At 44.2% G+C, this 17,941-nt stretch overlaps 3 protein-coding genes, 1 long non-coding RNA gene and 1 pseudogene across 8 annotated transcripts in view; 2 read left to right on the top strand and 3 right to left on the bottom strand.

The window, feature by feature from the left end:
* The window catches only part of LOC310841187 (proto-oncogene Mas-like), a 1,746-nt pseudogene extending 1,447 nt beyond the window's left edge, over positions 1-299 (bottom strand). Inside the window, exon 1 of the transcript in view lies at positions 212-299. The product of the transcript in view is annotated as a proto-oncogene Mas-like (transcript). The remainder of the gene's footprint in view (positions 1-211) is intronic.
* Positions 1-17,941, top strand: part of ACAT2 (acetyl-CoA acetyltransferase 2) — an 833,137-nt gene that overhangs the window by 162,296 nt on the left and 652,900 nt on the right. The window lies entirely within an intron of this gene.
* Positions 1-17,941, top strand: part of PNLDC1 (PARN like ribonuclease domain containing exonuclease 1) — a 52,155-nt gene that overhangs the window by 25,526 nt on the left and 8,688 nt on the right. The window contains exon 20 of one of the 3 annotated variants that reach the window (XR_014562528.1): positions 722-1,070. The exons of the other annotated variants lie outside the window; for them this stretch is intronic. The gene's annotated coding sequence lies outside the window, so the exon portion shown is untranslated. Of the gene's footprint in view, positions 1-721; positions 1,071-17,941 lie in introns of those variants that run through there. 3 annotated transcript variants of the gene reach the window in all.
* On the bottom strand, positions 1,271-8,519 carry LOC310841597. Its single transcript, XR_014562578.1, has 4 exons — positions 8,370-8,519; positions 6,557-6,773; positions 3,566-5,411; positions 1,271-1,285 (listed from the first exon to the last, which is right to left on the bottom strand). It is a non-coding gene; the product is annotated as an uncharacterized lncRNA (long non-coding RNA).
* Positions 10,363-17,610, bottom strand: LOC310841504 (proto-oncogene Mas-like). 2 transcript variants are annotated; one of them, XM_083732720.1, is made up of 2 exons: positions 17,458-17,610; positions 10,363-11,460 (listed from the first exon to the last, which is right to left on the bottom strand). In XM_083732720.1, the coding sequence occupies exon 2, from the start codon at positions 11,445-11,447 to the stop codon at positions 10,476-10,478; it is 972 nt and encodes a 323-aa protein (XP_083588846.1). In that variant the 5' UTR covers positions 11,448-11,460; positions 17,458-17,610; the 3' UTR covers positions 10,363-10,475. The 2 variants fall into 2 exon arrangements, with proteins under 2 accessions (XP_083588846.1, XP_083588847.1); XM_083732721.1 differs by having other exon boundaries at positions 17,493-17,599.

Consider the following 17,941-nt stretch of genomic DNA (forward strand, 5'->3'; position numbering starts at 1 on the left):
GTTGTGGTGGTGGTGGTTGCGGCCAGTCTCAGAGTCCGGGAAGAATTTATTTAGTAGTGGTCTCAGAACCATTTATTTTAAGATTGTTGGAGCCACAGTCCCCTGGTAGATGTAAGAAGAGAAGAGAGGCAGGAATTGAGCAGCCCTGTGGTAGGCTGGATCCATTCAGACACCTTGTTCAAAGCTCAGGCTGGAACAGCTGGAACTTTACAGTGGCACACAACAGGACTTGACAGCATGCTCGATACCTCTGTGAAGCGGTCTGCACAAGTTTTGTTATACAGACCACTGCTCAACATTTTGAGAGTGTGCAGAGTACACTTGATGATAAGCTCTGCCTGTGTTTTGTCAAGTTCACATTGAGACTTCCCCCTCCCCCTTGCAAACCAACCATTTCATCGCCCTTCGCTCCCTAGCAAACTAGATGACCGATTGTGCCCTACAAGAATGAAAAGACGCTTGGAAGCTATCATATGGACACCCTTTTAACAGAGAGACCAGGGCACCTTCCCAACCTGGTGCCCTCCAGATGTTTTGGACTACAGCTGTCATCTCTGACTATTGCCCATGCTGGCTGGTGCTGATGGAAGCTGTAATATTAAAAAAAAATTGGGAGGGTACCATGTTGTGGAGCCATAGTATTTTAATGCATATTTTTATATTATTTTAATACTATTGGTATTTATAATTCCATTTTAATGATTTCCTTTTCTGTTTGTAGCTTGTTCTGTTTTACCTGTGTATGCTGCCTTGAGTCCTAGACTGAGAAAAAAGTGGGACATAAATAAATATTATAAGGGTGATGATGATGATGATGATGATGATCATATGACAGGTGATTGAGGCATATTATTTGTGTTGGCTGCTTGTTCACAGGAAAAACAGATCAGTTCAGATATAGCCAGAATTATGAAACAGGCAAGTTCCCAGAATTCCCACTAAATGAAGAGCTAATGAAACTAATGAAAATCTAAAAAATCAAACTGAAGTGAATGACTGCAAGAAATAAAAATAAATGCTAGTATGATTCCAAGGTTCTTTTCAACTTTCTTTGGTTACATTTCCGCTCACTGGAGGAGTTGTGAAAGCGTGACCCACCTCACTATGATAATGCGTGCTGTATGTAACAAAGAGAATATGAGAATCCCATGACCTCATAGCAATTGTTAGCCATAGTCTGGTGATGTGCGCCATGGCATCATTCTGGATCCATTTCAACCTCACATCTGCTTTGGGTTTGACAGAGAACCTGACTTGATTGTCCAGGTAGATGACTGGTAGAAGACTAGTAGGCAATAACAGCACAGATGTCTCAAAATAGATGTGATACAACATTCCATACTTATTAATAAATAAGTATCAGTATTCCGCAGTAGCTGAAGTTTTTGAACCATCTTGGGGGGCAGCCTCATGTAGAATGTGTTACATGCTTTACAATCTGAAAGTCATGAGGGCTGCAGCCCTAAACATATTTACTGGGGAGCAAACCCAGTTGAGCAGAACGAGACTTGCTTCCATATAAACATGACCAGGATTATATTGCAAATATGGATGGATAGGTTTCTTTATTCCAGTAGTAGGTACAGTCAGTGTATCAGCCAAAGCTGATAGAGGTACCTCTGTTCCATAGCTATTACTTGGTGTTGCAGGACCCATGTTGTGATAGTGATCACTTCCCCCTATCTTCCATCCCAGACACCATGTCCAGGACTGATGACTGCCATAGTGTGCTGCTTATTACTTAAATAGTTCAGGGTCTAGGGCAGTGGCTCCCAACCTTTTTTTGGCCATGCCCACCTAAGCACCTCTAATATCCTGATTCCCCCCCGCCATGACATATAATTCTTATTATTCAAAAAGTGAACTCCTATTCACGTGGAGGAAGCCTAAAAGGTCATTCACTGTTCATAACTCATTCTTGAATTGCCCCCCCTTAAAAACCAAATTGTCCCCCTGTGGGGCGGGTGTGTGCCCCACGTTCGGAACCATGGGTCTAGGGACTTTGCCTCAATGTGTCTGATCACCATTTTATAAAGAGGCGCACCCACCAAACAGCATGAATACAAGAGTATGAGAGAAACTAGTGAGTTAATTAAATTTAAAAATTTAAAATTTAAAAAATTAATTTTAGGATGAATGAGGGAACTGATAGATCTAGCAGCACAAAGGATCAACTGTTGAATTAATTTGGACACAAGCAACTGAGCAAGCGGGGGAGGGGAAAACAACTAGCAATCAAATTTTCATTTCATTCAAGAGAGAGAACCAAGTGCTGCACCAAACAAACAACAATTCATTGGGGGAAACCGCATGACCACAAAACTCCTTTCCATCAAACACCAATCAACAGCTGCAGTTCTTGTACTCCACCCAATCCCAATCCCTGCTCAAGATAGAGGAAGTTACAGTAGCCTGATGAATCAATTATAACTCTTCAGAATTTTTCTCATTTGCAAACATGTTGCTTAAACACTGTGCTGCTCAAAATTCAATGGCAACAGACTAAATTTGCTTAGAATGATTAAATACCCACACAGCAACTGAGCAAGAATCCAACAAGCACTATAAATTCCCGAGATCGGTATTCACCAATACAAACTGAAGCAGTCCTGACATCAGACCAGCCATGGCAAGCCTATGAGGTGAAAACCCTTTCATTGCCCCCCATAAACAATCTTTTTCTTAGTTTTGCTTCGGGGCAGCCAGTGATGGTAGCCCGCATTATGCTGCGAACAAACCAATCACCCTGCTATTCAGTCTCTGCCGAAACAGAAAAGGTGGTGGTAGGGTTATAAACCAAGGCTGCCGGATGGCTACTTGCTCAACACAGGAAAAAAATAATAAGCTCAGGAAAAAAGGGGGTGGCTAGTTGAGCAATGCTGGAAAAAACTAACCAAGCTCGTTCAAGGAAAATGCATCACATGACCACTCAGTTCACCTGAAGCACAATAGTGCTTGCAGTAGAGCTCCTCACCAAACCACATGGTGATGGATGGCACACGTGGACCAACACAAAATGGTCCTGCTCGGATTCCTTCACCAGCCAACGCAAATCCACATGCAAACCTCAACTGGCAACCGGGAGGCACTCTGAAATCTGGGTGTGAATTGGACTTTGTGGCAATTTAGCTTGGAGCTGCTGGTTGCTGCCACTTGCTCTCCCCACTCCTCGGATGTTCCTCGCTGATCTTCAGCCTCTTCTGGCACTGTTGTCTTTGGCCTCTTACAGTGGCCCACACAGCTCCATTTGCAGCAAGATCTGACAAGGAACTATGTGCAAAGGAAGAGGCGGGCCTCATGTGAGGAGCAGACCCAAGTGAAGCTTGCTGTTCAGTTGGGTCCCACCCCCCACTGCATGAGCATCTGTCCCTAAACCGGCTCACCATTGGCCAATTGGGCAGCAGGCTTAGATTCAAATTTCTTGCTGGTGAGTAGGCCCTTTTGGCCTCCCGCCTGCCAGGAGCCCTCCACTACATCAAGTCTGAATCAACCCCTTGTCAGATCTAAAGAAGGAGGCGGATGGCCCACAACCCTGCTGCACCTATTACGAGGTAAGTGGACTTACTGAATGACTGCATTGAGAAAGGTCACGCTAGTTTTTGGCGGCACAGCCACTTCTGCCCCCACTAATCTGTTGTGATGGACAGGCTAGATGCAGAGGAACGGTGGGAGGCACCATCTGGGGAACCCAAAGGGAAGAAGACTCTGATCCAGGGGATTCGTTGTGGGACGAGGAAGAGTGGTCAGAGGGAGAAGACTGAGGAGGAGATGTCAGAAACTGAAGAGATAACATGGTTTAGTGAGCAGGAAGGGTCTTATGTCAGAGAGCAATCCAGAATCAGAGGCAGAAGCAAAGGCTGGAGAGGAAGGGAGGGCAAGAGGCAGAGATGAGGCTGATTGCTGAAGAAGCCAGGGGGGTCTCCCCCTCCTGTGACCAGCTTGCCTCCCCCTGGGTCACCAAGAACCAGAAGACGTATGAAGAGGGTGGAACAAAGACAAGGCATTGGAGTCTCAGATTGCTTGGGAAGGACCTGGGGAAGGTGGAGACGTTTAGTTAGACTTACTGGGAAGAGTTGCTATGGTCACTAGGCTTGGCCTCCTGAGCTTTTTTGTTTCTTGGAAGAGAGTTAACCATGTGAGTTATTGCTGTCCTGCTCCTGGCACCTGCCCTGACATCCGTAACCTCTGCTGTCTAGTTTTGACTATAGTCCTCTACTTTCAGCCCACCTGCTGCCTCTGCCTAGGTAGCCACCCAAAGGAGAGAGTGGCCCTAGTGCCATGCCTAGGTGGGTGTGTTAGAATCAATGTAAAGAACAACATTAAAGTATTTGAAATAAATTTATTCTGAAACTTGGAAGGAACGTCGTTTTCTCTCTCCATAAAACATACACATTTTTTTTTAAAGAAATTACTTCTGAGGCCAAGGATATTGTCATGCCTGCTCCTGGTCCGCTGCTGTTGGCTCTGATGTGTCTTCAGTATCCTTTAAAGCCCTCTCAAGAAACATATAGAAGGGTTCAAAGCCTTTCTGCGTCTTCCAGCTTCCAACAATGAGGAATACAAAAGGAATGCTGCTGCAGGTACCAGAATCCAGTAACAGACTAATGCTAGTGAACATATAATAATCTATTGCACTTACCCAAAGTGAAATAATATTAACAAATCTAACTGGGACAGTAAGCAAAAGAATAAGAATTGCCATGGCCACAATGGTTATGTCAAGTCTTGCTCGATGCTTTTGCTGTGATCTTTGCATTCTGATCCAAATGGCAAAAGAGAAACAGAAAATGCAGGAGGAAAAAATAACGACCTCCATGATGAGTGCCAGCACGCTTGCAGTTCTACAGGTGTTATAAGCCCAAGTACTTACTGTTGCATAGCAGGAAAAATATTCCACCGATGACTCTAGGCCAGAAACGAACCACAAAATCACACACATCATTACCGTGAAATGCTTGGTCCGGCGATGTTGCCACCAGACTGGGAAATAGACAATGAGGAATCTGTCAGCAGTGAGAAATGTTATGATGTATATATTTGTGTCATATGCAAATAAATGAAGTATCTCCATTAGACGTTGAATCACTAAAGAGGTTTCCACTCCTGCGAGAAGAAAAGCAGCCACTTCAAGGTTGGACAAGATTACAATAAGGTTTGCAAAGGTCACACTCAAAAAATACGGGCCTAACTTTGGCTTGTTGATCTTGAAGCAGTAAAGGTACAAGACAATTGCATTAGCTATTAATCCAACGATGCAGATGGGAATAGATACAGCCAGCACGTTTAATCTGTAGAAGTATGAAGTTTGCATGTATTTGACAGTATTCTTGCATGCATCAGTAGTGTGGGAAGACAAGGTGCTTGCCTTTGCCATCATGACATTATTGATGTTTTCCATTTTCCTTCTCAACCTGTGGAAATCAAATACAACTTGTAATTATTAAGGTGCTGATATTTATGTAACAGAGGTAGGAAATTTTGAAAAGGACCACCTGCTTGACAATATTCTAGCTGCCTATCTTTCAGCTGAGAACAGCTCAGTTCAAATTTGTGATCTCGCTTGTCTGGCTGCTTTGTACTGGATTGTAAAAGAGGGATATAAGCCTCCATTTGGAGGTACAGTGGTACCTCGGTTTAAGAACAGCCCTGTTTACGAACTATTCAGTTTACGAACTCCGCAAAACTGGAAGTAGTGTCCCAGTTTGCGAACGTTACCTTGGTTTACGAACAGAAGCTGAACGGTGGAAGGGCACCAGTGGCAGGAGGCCTCATTAGGAAAAGTGCACCTCGGTTTAAGAATGGTTTCCGTTTAAGAACGGACTTCTGGAATGGATTAAGTTCATAAACAGAGGTACCACTGTGATGAGAATGTCTGGCCACAACAAAATCTGTTGTGGACTTCCACCCACTCTTTCTACAGAAAGGACTAGCACATATCACCCCCATGGATATTTCCTAGAACAGGGAGGGAGAGCACATGACCTTCCAGATCTTGCTGAATTTCAACTCAAATCACCCCAATCATTGGCCATGTTTGCTGGGGCTGATGGAAGCTGTGGTCAAACAAAATGCGAAGGCTTAAACATTCCCCATCCCTGTCTGGGAAGACCATGTCCTTCAGGTTTGTCTGTTGAAAGTACTGGTAGGCCAGCTAACAGGTGCTGATAGTGAGCCACTCCTTGCCAAAGAATTGTTGAGAGCACATTAAGGGCTCATTTCCACTTGCCCACACTTGATGTCACATATGACTTCATGCATGGGGACGGTGGGCATGGTTGAGGGGAAATGACCTTGTGGACCAAATTGGGAACTGTGACAGGGATAATAAGGCCCATGCGTCAGAGACCCCCCTGCTGCCTGGTATAAAGAATGCATTCTCATGCCACATAGTAATCGCTGTTGTGTATTATCCCCCATCCCCAAAGGTAATGTAAAAAGATTAACACAAAGTACTCAGAAGCTCAGCTCATTTATGCAGTGCAGCCCTATTTCATGAGTAGTCTTGATTAAGAAGGAGAAATTAGACAGAAAAAACTTGGATTTGTTTGATATTTACCTGTGTTTGATATTACTGTGATTACTGCCTCAGATCTGGTCTCATTTAACATAGTTTTGAAGAGGATAGCCAGTTGTTCAACAAAGACTTTAGAAATTTAGAGGGGAATTTGGACTAGGTGCTTTGTTTTTCCTGAGATTCTTAATTCTTTTTTACTTCTTTCTTTGTAAATAGTATTTCCAGAATGGTTAATTCCAAGGTGGCTGAGTATATAGAACTGGAAAGAAATTCAAAAGTTGTGTTATTTCATAGCAATCTAGATTGCTGTTTGTATCCTGACTGCTGTAGGACTCTATAATCTAACATATTATAACAGTAGTTTTGATACTGACTTTTTTAGAATTCTTCAGAGTTTTAAATTGTGTTTGTGTTTCAAATGAAAAAATGCTGGATAGTGTATCATGGATGTTTTTTTATAACCTGTTTTGCTCTGGATATTCTGTTGGGGAGGGGGACTGGTGTGTGCAATCATAGGGAGCAACTAACAGAGATATGGTTTCTGCACTATTGTAATCAAATTGAGAGAGAAAGAATACCATGATTTTGTTATTCTCGTAATGGTTCAAGAAACATTGGACTTACTGCTTCAGTTCTCTGGACGTTAATCCATCCACAGATTCCAGCAGCTTCTGACATTCTGCACACCCATTGGATAGCAGATATTTTTCAAGAATCTAGTTACAAATTTGGCCTCTGCTGGTCAATTGATCCCATATCTCAAGATAATCACAAAATATTGCTCAGACAAATCTTGTTCAGGCACAAGGTGGCACAATTGGATGGAATCTCAAAGTGAGGACACCACTTGTAGAATCCATCAGAGATGGTACTAAGGTCTAGTAACCCCACTGGACCAGGACATTTTCCAATTTCTGGAGTAGTTGCCTTCATGTAGTAGTTGGATGCATAGTCATTATTGCTGCTGCAGTACAGGCCTATTATGTGTCCATGTGACTACTATTCCTTTTCTGTTGTTAAGCTGTTGGGATCGGCAGGAACAACTGGCATTGAGGCCATGGAAGATGTGGTCACATGGGATGATGCCTAGCACAGATACTTTTACATGAAACTTCCTCAACCTGGTGTCCCCAGATGTTGGTCTCCAACTTCAGATTGGCCCAGGAAACATGGCCAGAGGTCAGTGAAGGTGGGAGTTATGGTGAAACAACATTGGGAGGTCACCGAGGAAGGCTTTTCTAAAGGACATCTGAGTGATCCTGGCTTTACCTTCTCTCAGAACTGACTTACATCGTGGATTGGAATCAAAGTGGACTGAGCGAATTCCACCCCACTAAACAATCTTAGCAAAGCACATAGCTATGATGCGTTTTTGCTTCAAGAGACTTATGACTTTCCCATTGTAATTTTGGAGAGAAGTGCTGATAGGCAAATGACTAACAGATATCAGTTTTTCTGCCTTTTAAAATCTTCCTCTCTTTGCCCCTCTGCCACTTCCACCAACAAAAAAGGGCAAAGTTGGAGGCATATTATTTGTGCAGTGATCTGCTTAACCAGGCATAGGCAAACTTGGCCCTCCTGAAGTTTTGGGACTATAACTCCCACCATCCCTAGCTTAACAGGACCAGTGGTCAGGGATGATGGGAATTGTAGTCTCAAAACATCTGGAGGGCCGAGTTTGCCTATGCCTGTGCTTAACTATCTGGTCACTGACAGGATACTCAGGATAAATAGGCCACATAGAATCAGAATTAAGTCTGGCAAGTTAATTAGTTAGGTAATGATGGCAGTAACAAAAATGTAATGGTTACGAATCAAGCTCACAAAAGCAGCTGCAAGACAGAAAAGACAATACCGGTAGATGCACTCCAATGTTCATTTCAACCTTCTTTGATCATACTTCTGCTCTGTACAGAAAACATTCCTACAAAGTTGTGACTTGCTTCACTATTGTGAAGTGTAACAAACTGAATGTTGGAATGGATACAGAATGATATCACAGATGAGCTAATGCTCACCTTGGCTAACAATTGCTGTGAGGTCATGAGATTCCAACATTCAGTTTGTTACACAAGTGGAATTTCAAGCCCAAGAGCTGCTTGTGTTGCTTCTAAATCAATATATATCAGCATGATACTACTTTAAAAACTTAATTCATTTTTTATTTTTTAAAAACATTTAAAATGCAAAACCAAAAAAATTTAAAATGCAAAACCAAAAAAATCTAAAATGCAAAATCAAACAGAGCGATGACCTATATTTCCAGTGAATCTTAGTTTGTGAAGCTCTGCCTTTAATATTTATAAGTAAATATAATTGTAGCTGTTGTGTGCTTAATGCAAACTCTCTGAAGAAAGTACAGTAATATTAATCCACAAGATATTCATCAAACGAAGCAGATTTACTAAAGCCAATGCAATAATTTCTTTGTACCAGTAAAGCTGTGCTGCTGCTGTGAAGAAAAAAAAACGAATTCCATGCTAGGGAAAGGAATTATGCTGATACCATAATGCAGTTATACAAATCTATAGCAGGATTGCCACACGTCCAGAATCTTCTGGACATAGCCATGCCGGTAGTGTAGATTTTAATGAATTTGATTAAAATAAGCTCAACAACTTTTGTGTCTGGATTTTCACTTTTTGAAACATGGCAATCCTAATATAGTGTGACTGCATTTGCAATACTGTGTACAATTCAGTCAGTTCACTTCAAAAGGGTTATTGTGGAATTGGACACAGTTCAGGAACAGTTCAGAAAAGGGCAATGGAAGTGACCAAGGAGGTGGTGTGAGTTAATCTGTGAGTTAAAGGTGCAGCTGGATAAGGCTATTAATGGAGGATATGGCTATTCATGGCTCCTAGCTACATGTCTGTGTTCTACCTTCACTGTCAAGAGACACTATGCCTCTGGCTACTAGCTGGAAACAAGTGGGGGAGAATGCTGTTGTGCTTATGCCTTAACTTGAAGGCTTCTCCCAGGCACCTGGCTGGCTTCCATGAGAAGGGGCCGAGATGGGGTGTGGGCCTGATTCAGAAGGGTCAATTTATGTCCTTACATTTTTAACAGTCTCAAATATCTGAAGAGTAGTATTGCTAATTCCCCAAAATGAGCCTTTTCGTGAATACGCATGGACAACACATATTTACAGTGGAACTTCAGTTTTCGAATGTCTCCGTTGTCGAACGTTTCGGCTTTTGAACGCCGAAAACCCGGAAGTAACTGCTTCGGTTTTTGAATGATTTTCAGAAGCCGAACATGCCACGTGGCTTCCATTTTGAGTTTCCCTGTTGTACTGAGGATTCCGTATTCAGTTTTCAAGTTTTGAATGTTTTGGAAGTCGAACGGTCTTCCAGAACGGATTACTTTCGAAAACCAAGGTTCCACTATACATGCAAATGTGTGTATAGATACAGGAGCAGAACTGATCATAGCATGGCAATGGAAGTGTTACGGTGAGCACCTGTACTTAAGATCTTATCCCTGCAGCAGTGATAACACCAAGAGGTCTCTTTCTTTCCTCTGGTCTTCCAGACTCCTCACTTCCATCCTCTGTAGCCACTCCTAACCTCTTTTTCGTATTGATTGCTTGCCCTTCTCAACTGTCTGATTGTCTTGTCCACACTTCTGCTCTCCCTTGAGGACCTTTACTAAATGACCACATTGAGAAATGGTGATCACTGTCAGTCTTTAGTGGCTCAGTCACCTTTGCCCTCTAGTTTTGACTATAGTCCTCTACTTTCAGGCCACCTGCTGCCTCTGCCTAGTTGGCCATCCAAAGGAGAAAGTGGCCCTAGTGCCACACCTAGGTGGGTGTGTTAGAATCAATGTAAAGAACAACCTTAAAGTATTTGAAATAAATTTATTCTGAAACTTGGAAGGAATGTCATTTTTTCTCCATAAAACGTATACATTTTATTTTATTTTTAAAAAGAAATTACTTCTGAGGCCAAGGATATTGTCATGCCTGCTCCTGGTCCGCTGCTGTTGGCTCTGATGTGTCTTCAGTGTCCTTTAAAGCCCTCTCAAGAAACATACAGAAGGCTTCAAAGCCTTTCTGCCCCTTCCAGCTTCCAACAATGAGCAATACAAAAGGAATGCTGCTGCAGGTGCAAGTATCCAGTAACAGAGCAGTGGTCGTCAACAGATACCAGTTCATTGATTCCACCCAATATGAAATAGAATGAAGTAATCTAGTTGGGACACTGAGAATCAGAATCAGAATAGCTGTGACTACAATGGTGATGTCAAGTCTTGCTAGAGGCTTTTGCTGTGGTCTTCGACTTCTGATCCAAATGGACAAAGTGAAGAAGAACAAGCTGGGGGAAAAAACGATGGCTTCCATGATGACTTCCACTATATTTGCAATTGTACAGATGGCAGTGTTATCATTAATGGTTTCATATCTTGGATAGCAGGAAAAATATGCCATAAGTGACTCCAGGCCAGAAACCATCCACAAAATCGCACACATTGTGACAGAGAAATCTTTGAACCGGTGATGTTGCCACCAGACTGGGAAATAGACAGTGAGAAACCTTTCAGCAGTGAGAGCTGTGAAGATATATAAGGTGGTATCATATGCAAAAATATGAAGCATCTCCATTACACGTTGGATTACTGTAGGGGTTTTCATGTCTCCGAGAAAAAAAGCAGCCACTTCAAGGTTGCACAAGATTATAATAAGATTTGCAAAGGTCACATTTAAAAAATATGGGCCTAACTTTGGCTTGTTGATCTTGCAGCAGTAAAGGTACAAGACAGTTGCATTAGCTATTAATCCACCAATGCAGATGGGAACAGATGCAATCAGCATATTTAATCTGAAATAATATGAAGCCTCCATGTATTTGACCATTTTCTTGGGTGCACCAGCAGTGTGGGAAGACAAGGTGTTTGCTTTTGCCATCATGACATTATCAATGTATTCCATTTTTCTTCTCAACCTATAGAAATCACATATAATTTGTAATTATTAAGGTATTGAGTTTTTCAGTATTCCACTTCCCACACACCCCCCCCATGAGGAATGGTTGCAGCATTCAGGACTTTTTAGTTTAGCAAAAATATGAGTAAGGAGTGACTTAAGTGACTCAGTTAATATAATTGGGGGGGGGGGAACATTTTTTTCCAAGCAAAATCTTAGAAAATTCAGAGATGAATTCATATGAATGCTTAGTTTAAGTGGGACAAAGCACTATCCTATGGTAGAATACTCAAAGTAAGAATTTGAAAATAGTTGCTGTTGCTGTTGCTGTTGCTGATACTGATTCCGCCTTCCCTTGTCAGAGACATGGCTCCTTCTTGCCTCCCTCCGTCCCCGGCAGCCGCCCCCTTCCCCGATCGGGAAAGCCATGCTAAATCCGCCTCCTCTCTTTCATTAGCATCGTGCAGACCTCTCCCCTGATAATCTCTCCCAGCAGCTCCATATAGATGTTAAAAAGCATGGGGAAGAGGATGGAACCCTGAGGGACCCCACACGTGAGAGCCCAGGGGTTTGAACACTCATCCCCCATCACCACTTTCTGGACACGGCCCAGGAGAAAGGAGCAGAACCACTGTATAACAGTGCTCCCAACTTCTCTAGATGGTGCAGTAGGATGTTATAGTCGATGGTATAAAAGGCTGCTGAGAGATCCAGCAGAACTAGGAAACAGCTTTCACCTTTGTCCCTAACCCACCGGAGATCATCAACCTGCGTGACCAAGGCAGTTTCAGTCCCATGATGAGGTCTGAATCCCGATTGGAAGGGATCCAAATGGTCCGCATCCTTCAGGCGTGCTTGGAGTTGTTCAGCAACCACCCGCCCAATCACCTTGCCCCAAAATGGAAGATTTGAGACTTGGCGATAGTTGGCCATATTAGCCGGGTCTAAAGATGTTTTTTTAAGAAGTGGTTTAATAACCGCCTCTTTTAGCGTGGCTGGGACGGCTCCCTCACAGAGGGAAGCATTCACCACCCCACAGAGCCCATCGCTCAGCCCTTCCCGGCCCGCTTTTATTAGCCACGATGGGCAAGGATCATGGAGACAGGTGGTTGGTTTCACTTGTCTAAGCAGCATGTTCACATCCTTAGAGGTAACAGATTGGAACTGATTCTATGCAACTTGACTAGACAGGACTCTAGCACTTCCCCACTCCGGCCCTGCTCCCACGGTGGAGTCTACCTCTTTCTGAAACAGAGAGACTTTATCTGCAAGAAACTTTGCAAAATCATTGCAGGAGATATTGGGGTCTTTTCTAGGCCCCGATGGCAAAGGTGGTTCTGTTAACCACCTGAAAGAGTCTCCTGCTACTACTTTGCTACTTTCTTCATATGCAATAGAGGCGGTGAAGAAAGTCCTCTACGCCATCGTTATTGCCCTTTGGTAGGCTCAACATTGAGCTCTAACCTGTTTCCGGTCCAATTCAGAATAAGTTTTCCGCCACTGGTGCTCTAGCCATCTCAGCAATTGTTTCATCACCCTCAGCTCTAGGGAAAACCATGGGGCTGTCCGGGCTCCATGTAATTGGAGAGGGCGCTTCGGAGCCAAACAGTCAATAGCCCTGGTTAACTCCGCATCCCACGGACCACCAGGGAATCAGCTGAAAGGCCATCAACATGGGATAAAACATACCCTACACTCTCTGGAAACCATTTGGATCCATTAAGTGGCGGGGGCGGACCATCTGAATCGGTCACACCTCCCTACAGAGGAGAAGGGACGCAGAGAAGTCCAGTTGCACCAGGAAGTGATCTGACCATGGCACTTCTTTAGTTTAGCTTTTACTTAGTGTCAGATCACTAACATCCATAGAGGTGAACACCAGGTCCAAGGCATGTCCGCGGTTATGAGTTGGGCCAGACTTATTCAGGGACAGCCCCGGATGCCATGCTTTCTGTGAAGTCCCGAGCGGCCCCCTATAAGGTCGTGTCAGCATGGGTGTTAAAATCCCCTAGAACAACCAAACTAGGTGTCTCCAGGAGAACATCCACCACGGCCTGAAGCAAGTGTGGGCCGCGCTCCCTGCTGCTAGGCCTTTTCCCATCTGGCCTAGGGACCGGGGCCCACACTTGCTTCCTCCACACTCACAGCAGCCGCAGTAAGGCATTTTAAGGTACAGTGGTACCTCGGGTTACATACGCTTCAGGTTACATACACTTCAGGTTACAGACTCCGCTAACCCAGAAATATTACCTCAGGTTAAGAACTTTGCTTGAGGATGAGAATAGAAATTGTGCTCCGGTGGTGCGGCGGCAGCAGGAGGCCCCATTAGCTAAAGTGGTGCTTCAGGTTAAGAACAGTTTCAGGTTAAGTACGGACCTCTGGAATGAATTAAGTACTTAACCTGAGGTACCACTGTATATGTATTTTAAGATTAGCAACTGCTGACTTCAACTAAATGCTGAGCAGTTGCAAAAACAAGCTAACTCCACTTGGAGGCCTTTCATATATTGCCTGAGCAAAATGGATTCCAACAAAAATGCAGTTTAATAGGTCAATAATAAAAGTTTAGCCTTCACCCCTTCTCCCTCGTTAGCAGCAACTAGAATTTTAATATTTTTGTTATGGGGAAAATAAAGTTTCAGTAGCATAATAGAACATAACTTTTACTTCAGGATTATTTTTATTTTATTTTATTTTTTGCGATAACAGATATAAGATTTTCTGCCTTTTCTCATTGCCCCTCTGTCATTTGTACCCATCACAAAAGTACAAAGGCTAGGTATACAGTGGTGCCCCGCAAGACGAATGCCTCGTAAGACGTAAAACTCGCTAGACAAAAGAGTTTTTCGTTTTTTGAGGTGCTTCGCAAGACGCATTTCCTTATGGGCTTGCTTCGCAAGACGAAAACGTCTTGCAAGTTTGTTTCCTTTTTCGTAAAACCGTTAATACCCAGGGTGCATTGCTTGAAGAGGTGCAGTTGCGACTTGAACTTCGAGGAGCAACACATAGCACGTGGTGTGGTAGCCTTTTTTGAGGTTTTTGAGGACTTTGCTGATTTTTGAAGCTTTTCCAAAACTTCTTTTGCAGCCATTTGGTAAGTTAAACTTTTTAAACTTTTTTTGGATTTTGGGTTGGAGTGTTTGGAATTCAAGGACTTGGTGTTGGGGAGAGGTTTGCAAGAATCTGGGAGCTTGTGTGGGTTTTTTTTTAATTTTTGTGATTTTCTGTGACCATTGGGCCATGTTGGTTTTTTTAAAAAAAAATTCTGGGTTTGAATTTCTGTGTGGTGGGTGGCTGGGGGAACAGTTGGGGAGGGGTTTGAAAGAATCTGGGAGCTTGTGTGGGGTTTTGGGTTTTTTTTGAATTTTTATGATTTTCTGTGACCATTGGGCCATGTGGTTTTTTTTTAAAAAAAAATTCTGGGTTTGAATTTCTGTGTGGTGGGTGGCTGGGGGAACAGTCGGGGAGGGGTTTGCAACAGTTGGGGAGGGGCTGGGGGAACAGTTGGGGAGGGGTTTGCAACAGTTGGGGAGGGGCTTGCAATTTCTGTGTGGTGGGTGAGTGGCTGGGGGAACAGTTGAGGTTTTTGAAGACTTTGGTGATTTTTAAAGCTTTTCCAAAACTTCTTTTGCAGCCATTTGAGGATTTTGAAGACTTTGGTGATTTGCAGCCATTTCGTAAGTTAAACTTTTAAAACTTTTTGGGGGGTTTTTGGATTTTGGGTTGGGGTGTTCGGAATTCTAGGACTTGGTTCTGGGTTTGATTTTCTGTGTGGTGGGTGGCTGGGGGCTTTTGAATTTTTTGGAAGTGAAGCACTGATTTTTTTTTCTTTTCTGAGTTTCCGAAGAAGCTGTGCTGCCATGGGACCCAAGAAGACTGCTGCTGCAGAGGCTGGCGAGAGAAAGAAGGAGAAGGTGATGCTGGAAATGAAGAAGGAGATCATTCGGAAGCACGACGGTGGAATGCGTGTGACAGACCTCGCCAGGGAGTACAGCAGGAATCCATCGACCATCGGGACCATCCTGAAGATGAGGGAGAAGATCCTTGCGACGGATGCAGCCAAGGGAGTCACCAGGATCATGAAGAACCGCCCAGCTGTTCTGGAGGAGGTCGAGAAGTTGCTGCTCATCTGGTTAGAAGAGAAGCAGCGTGCAGGGGACACAGTGACTGAGGCCGTCATTTGCGAGAAGGCCAAGGCCTTGCATGCAGACCTCGTCTGGGAACAGCCAGGAACCTCAGGTGAGCCAGAAGTCTTCAAGGCAAGCAGAGGTTGGTTTGACCGGTTCAAGACAAGATCTGGAATCTACAGCGTGGTCAGGCATGGAGAGGCTGCCAGTTCTGATGTTCCTGCGGCTGAAGACTTTGCAGCGGAGTTCCTGGAGGTTGTGAAGACGGAGGGCTACGTTCCACAGCAGGTCTTCAACTGCGACGAGACCGGGCTCTTTTGGAAGAGGATGCCCAAAAGGACTTTCATCACACAGGAGGAGGCCAAGTTGCCTGGCCACAAGCCCATGAAGGACCGTCTGACCCTGCTCTTCTGTGCCAACGCAAGCGGCGACCTGAAGTGCTGGTGTACCACTCGGAGAACCCACGGGCCTTCAAGAAACACAAGGTCAACAAGGAGCAGCTGAGTGTCATGTGGCGATCCAACAGCAAGGCTTGGGTCACACGTGTGCTGTTTGTGGACTGGGTCAATCTTGCTTTTGGCCCTGCTGTCAAACAGTACCTGCTGGACAACGACCTGCCGCTGAAGGCTTTGCTTCTGATGGACAATGCTCCTGCTCATCCTAAAGGCCTTGAGGAGGACTTGTTGGAGGAGTTCAGCTTCATCAACATCATGTTCCTGCCGCCTAACACCACGCCACTGCTCCAGCCGATGGATCAGCAGGTCATCGCCAATTTCAAAAAACTCTACACCAAGGAGCTTTTCAGGCGATGCTTCGAGGTGACTGACTGCACCACCATCACCCTGCGGGAATTCTGGAAGGACCACTTCGACATCGTCACCTGCTTGAAGATGATCACCACGGCCTGGGACGGGATCAGCCAGAGAAATTTGAATTGCGCTTGGCGCAGCCTGTGGCCGGACTGTGTGGCACCAAGTGACTCTGATGCACCAGAGTCAACAGTGGTGCAGGACATTGTTGCCTTGGGGAGGACCATGGGACTGGAGGTCACAGAGGAGGACGTCAGCGAGCTGGTGGAGAAGCACAACCACGAGCTGACCACCCAGGAGCTGGTCGAACTGCAGGCAGAGGCTGCGCAGGAGCGGGCCTCGCTGGAAGAGGAGGAAGCAACTGAGGAACGGCTGTCCTCCAAAGAACTGAGGGACATTTGCCAGAAGTGGAAGGATGTGCAGGCTTTTGCACAGCGGCACCACCCTGACAAGGACCTGGCACATGACCTTGGGAACACTTTTGATACGAGGGTCATGTCGCCTTTCAGGAAGGTGCTGAAAAGGCGGATGAAGCAGCAGACCATGGACAGGTTCTTCAGCAAGAAGCAAAGAGTGGAAGAGGAACCTTCTTCGAGTGGTCCCCCAGAGTCTTAGAAAATGTACGGTACACTTTGTTGATTTTTAAATGTTTTTCTGTCATGTTTAGAAACTTAATTTATTTTTCCTTCAATTTTTGAACTGCTCTTTACAGTATGTGTGACTTTAAAGAGCAGTTAATAAACTCTTGTTGTACCAAATTTGGCTTTGTTTGGACTTTTTTTGACCATAGGAACACATTAATTGAATTTCAATGCATTCCTATGGGATTTCGTGCTTCGCAAGATGAAAAATTCGCAAGACGAAAAAACTCGCAGAACGAATTAATTTCGTCTTGCGAGGCACCACTGTATATTATTTATGTAGTAAACTGCTTAAAGATCTGATCGCTGATTGGGTTCTCTTTGGAGAAATAGACGACATACAGTCAGAATTAATTCTGCAGGTTCCTACAAGACCTGCTAAACAGATAGATGATGAGGGGAACTAGCAGAAATGTGGGTGTTTAAAAATCAAACTCACGGAAGCAGTAGCAAGACAGAAGAGTCAGTACTAACGAGATTGTACTTCAATTTTCATTTCAAACTTCTTTGACCATGCTTCTGCATAATATGACCAGTTCCACTCCTATGAAGTGTGACTTATGTAACAAACTGAATACTAGAATCTCATGACCTCACAACTATTGTCAGGTGCGATATAGTTACACTCACAGTGATATCACCTTGTACCTATATACATATAGCTTCAAATGAAGCGAAGGAGACTGCTTTGGTTTCCCTGGTAGATGAAATGTACCTGGAGAGATTGATTGATTGATTGATTATTTATTTATTTATTTATATTGCATTTATATACCTCCCTATACCTTGAGGTCTCAGGGCAGTTCACAGAACAGAGTGACCTCATTTCATAGGCACTGACTCCTAGGAGCCAAGGCAGTTTCAGCCCCCCAAATGTATGTTTTGAGGGGGCCAGGGTGTTTGGCCTCACCCCGGCTCCTCAC

This window comes from Podarcis gaigeae (genome assembly GCF_964106915.1).
Source record: "Podarcis gaigeae genome assembly, chromosome: 3".
Lineage (NCBI taxonomy): Eukaryota > Metazoa > Chordata > Lepidosauria > Squamata > Lacertidae > Podarcis > Podarcis gaigeae.

Bases quoted from the DNA above. Each gene is read 5' to 3' on its own strand.
- LOC310841504 (XM_083732720.1), bottom strand. From the start codon at position 11,447: ATGGAATACATTGATAATGTCATGATGGCAAAAGCAAACACCTTGTCT.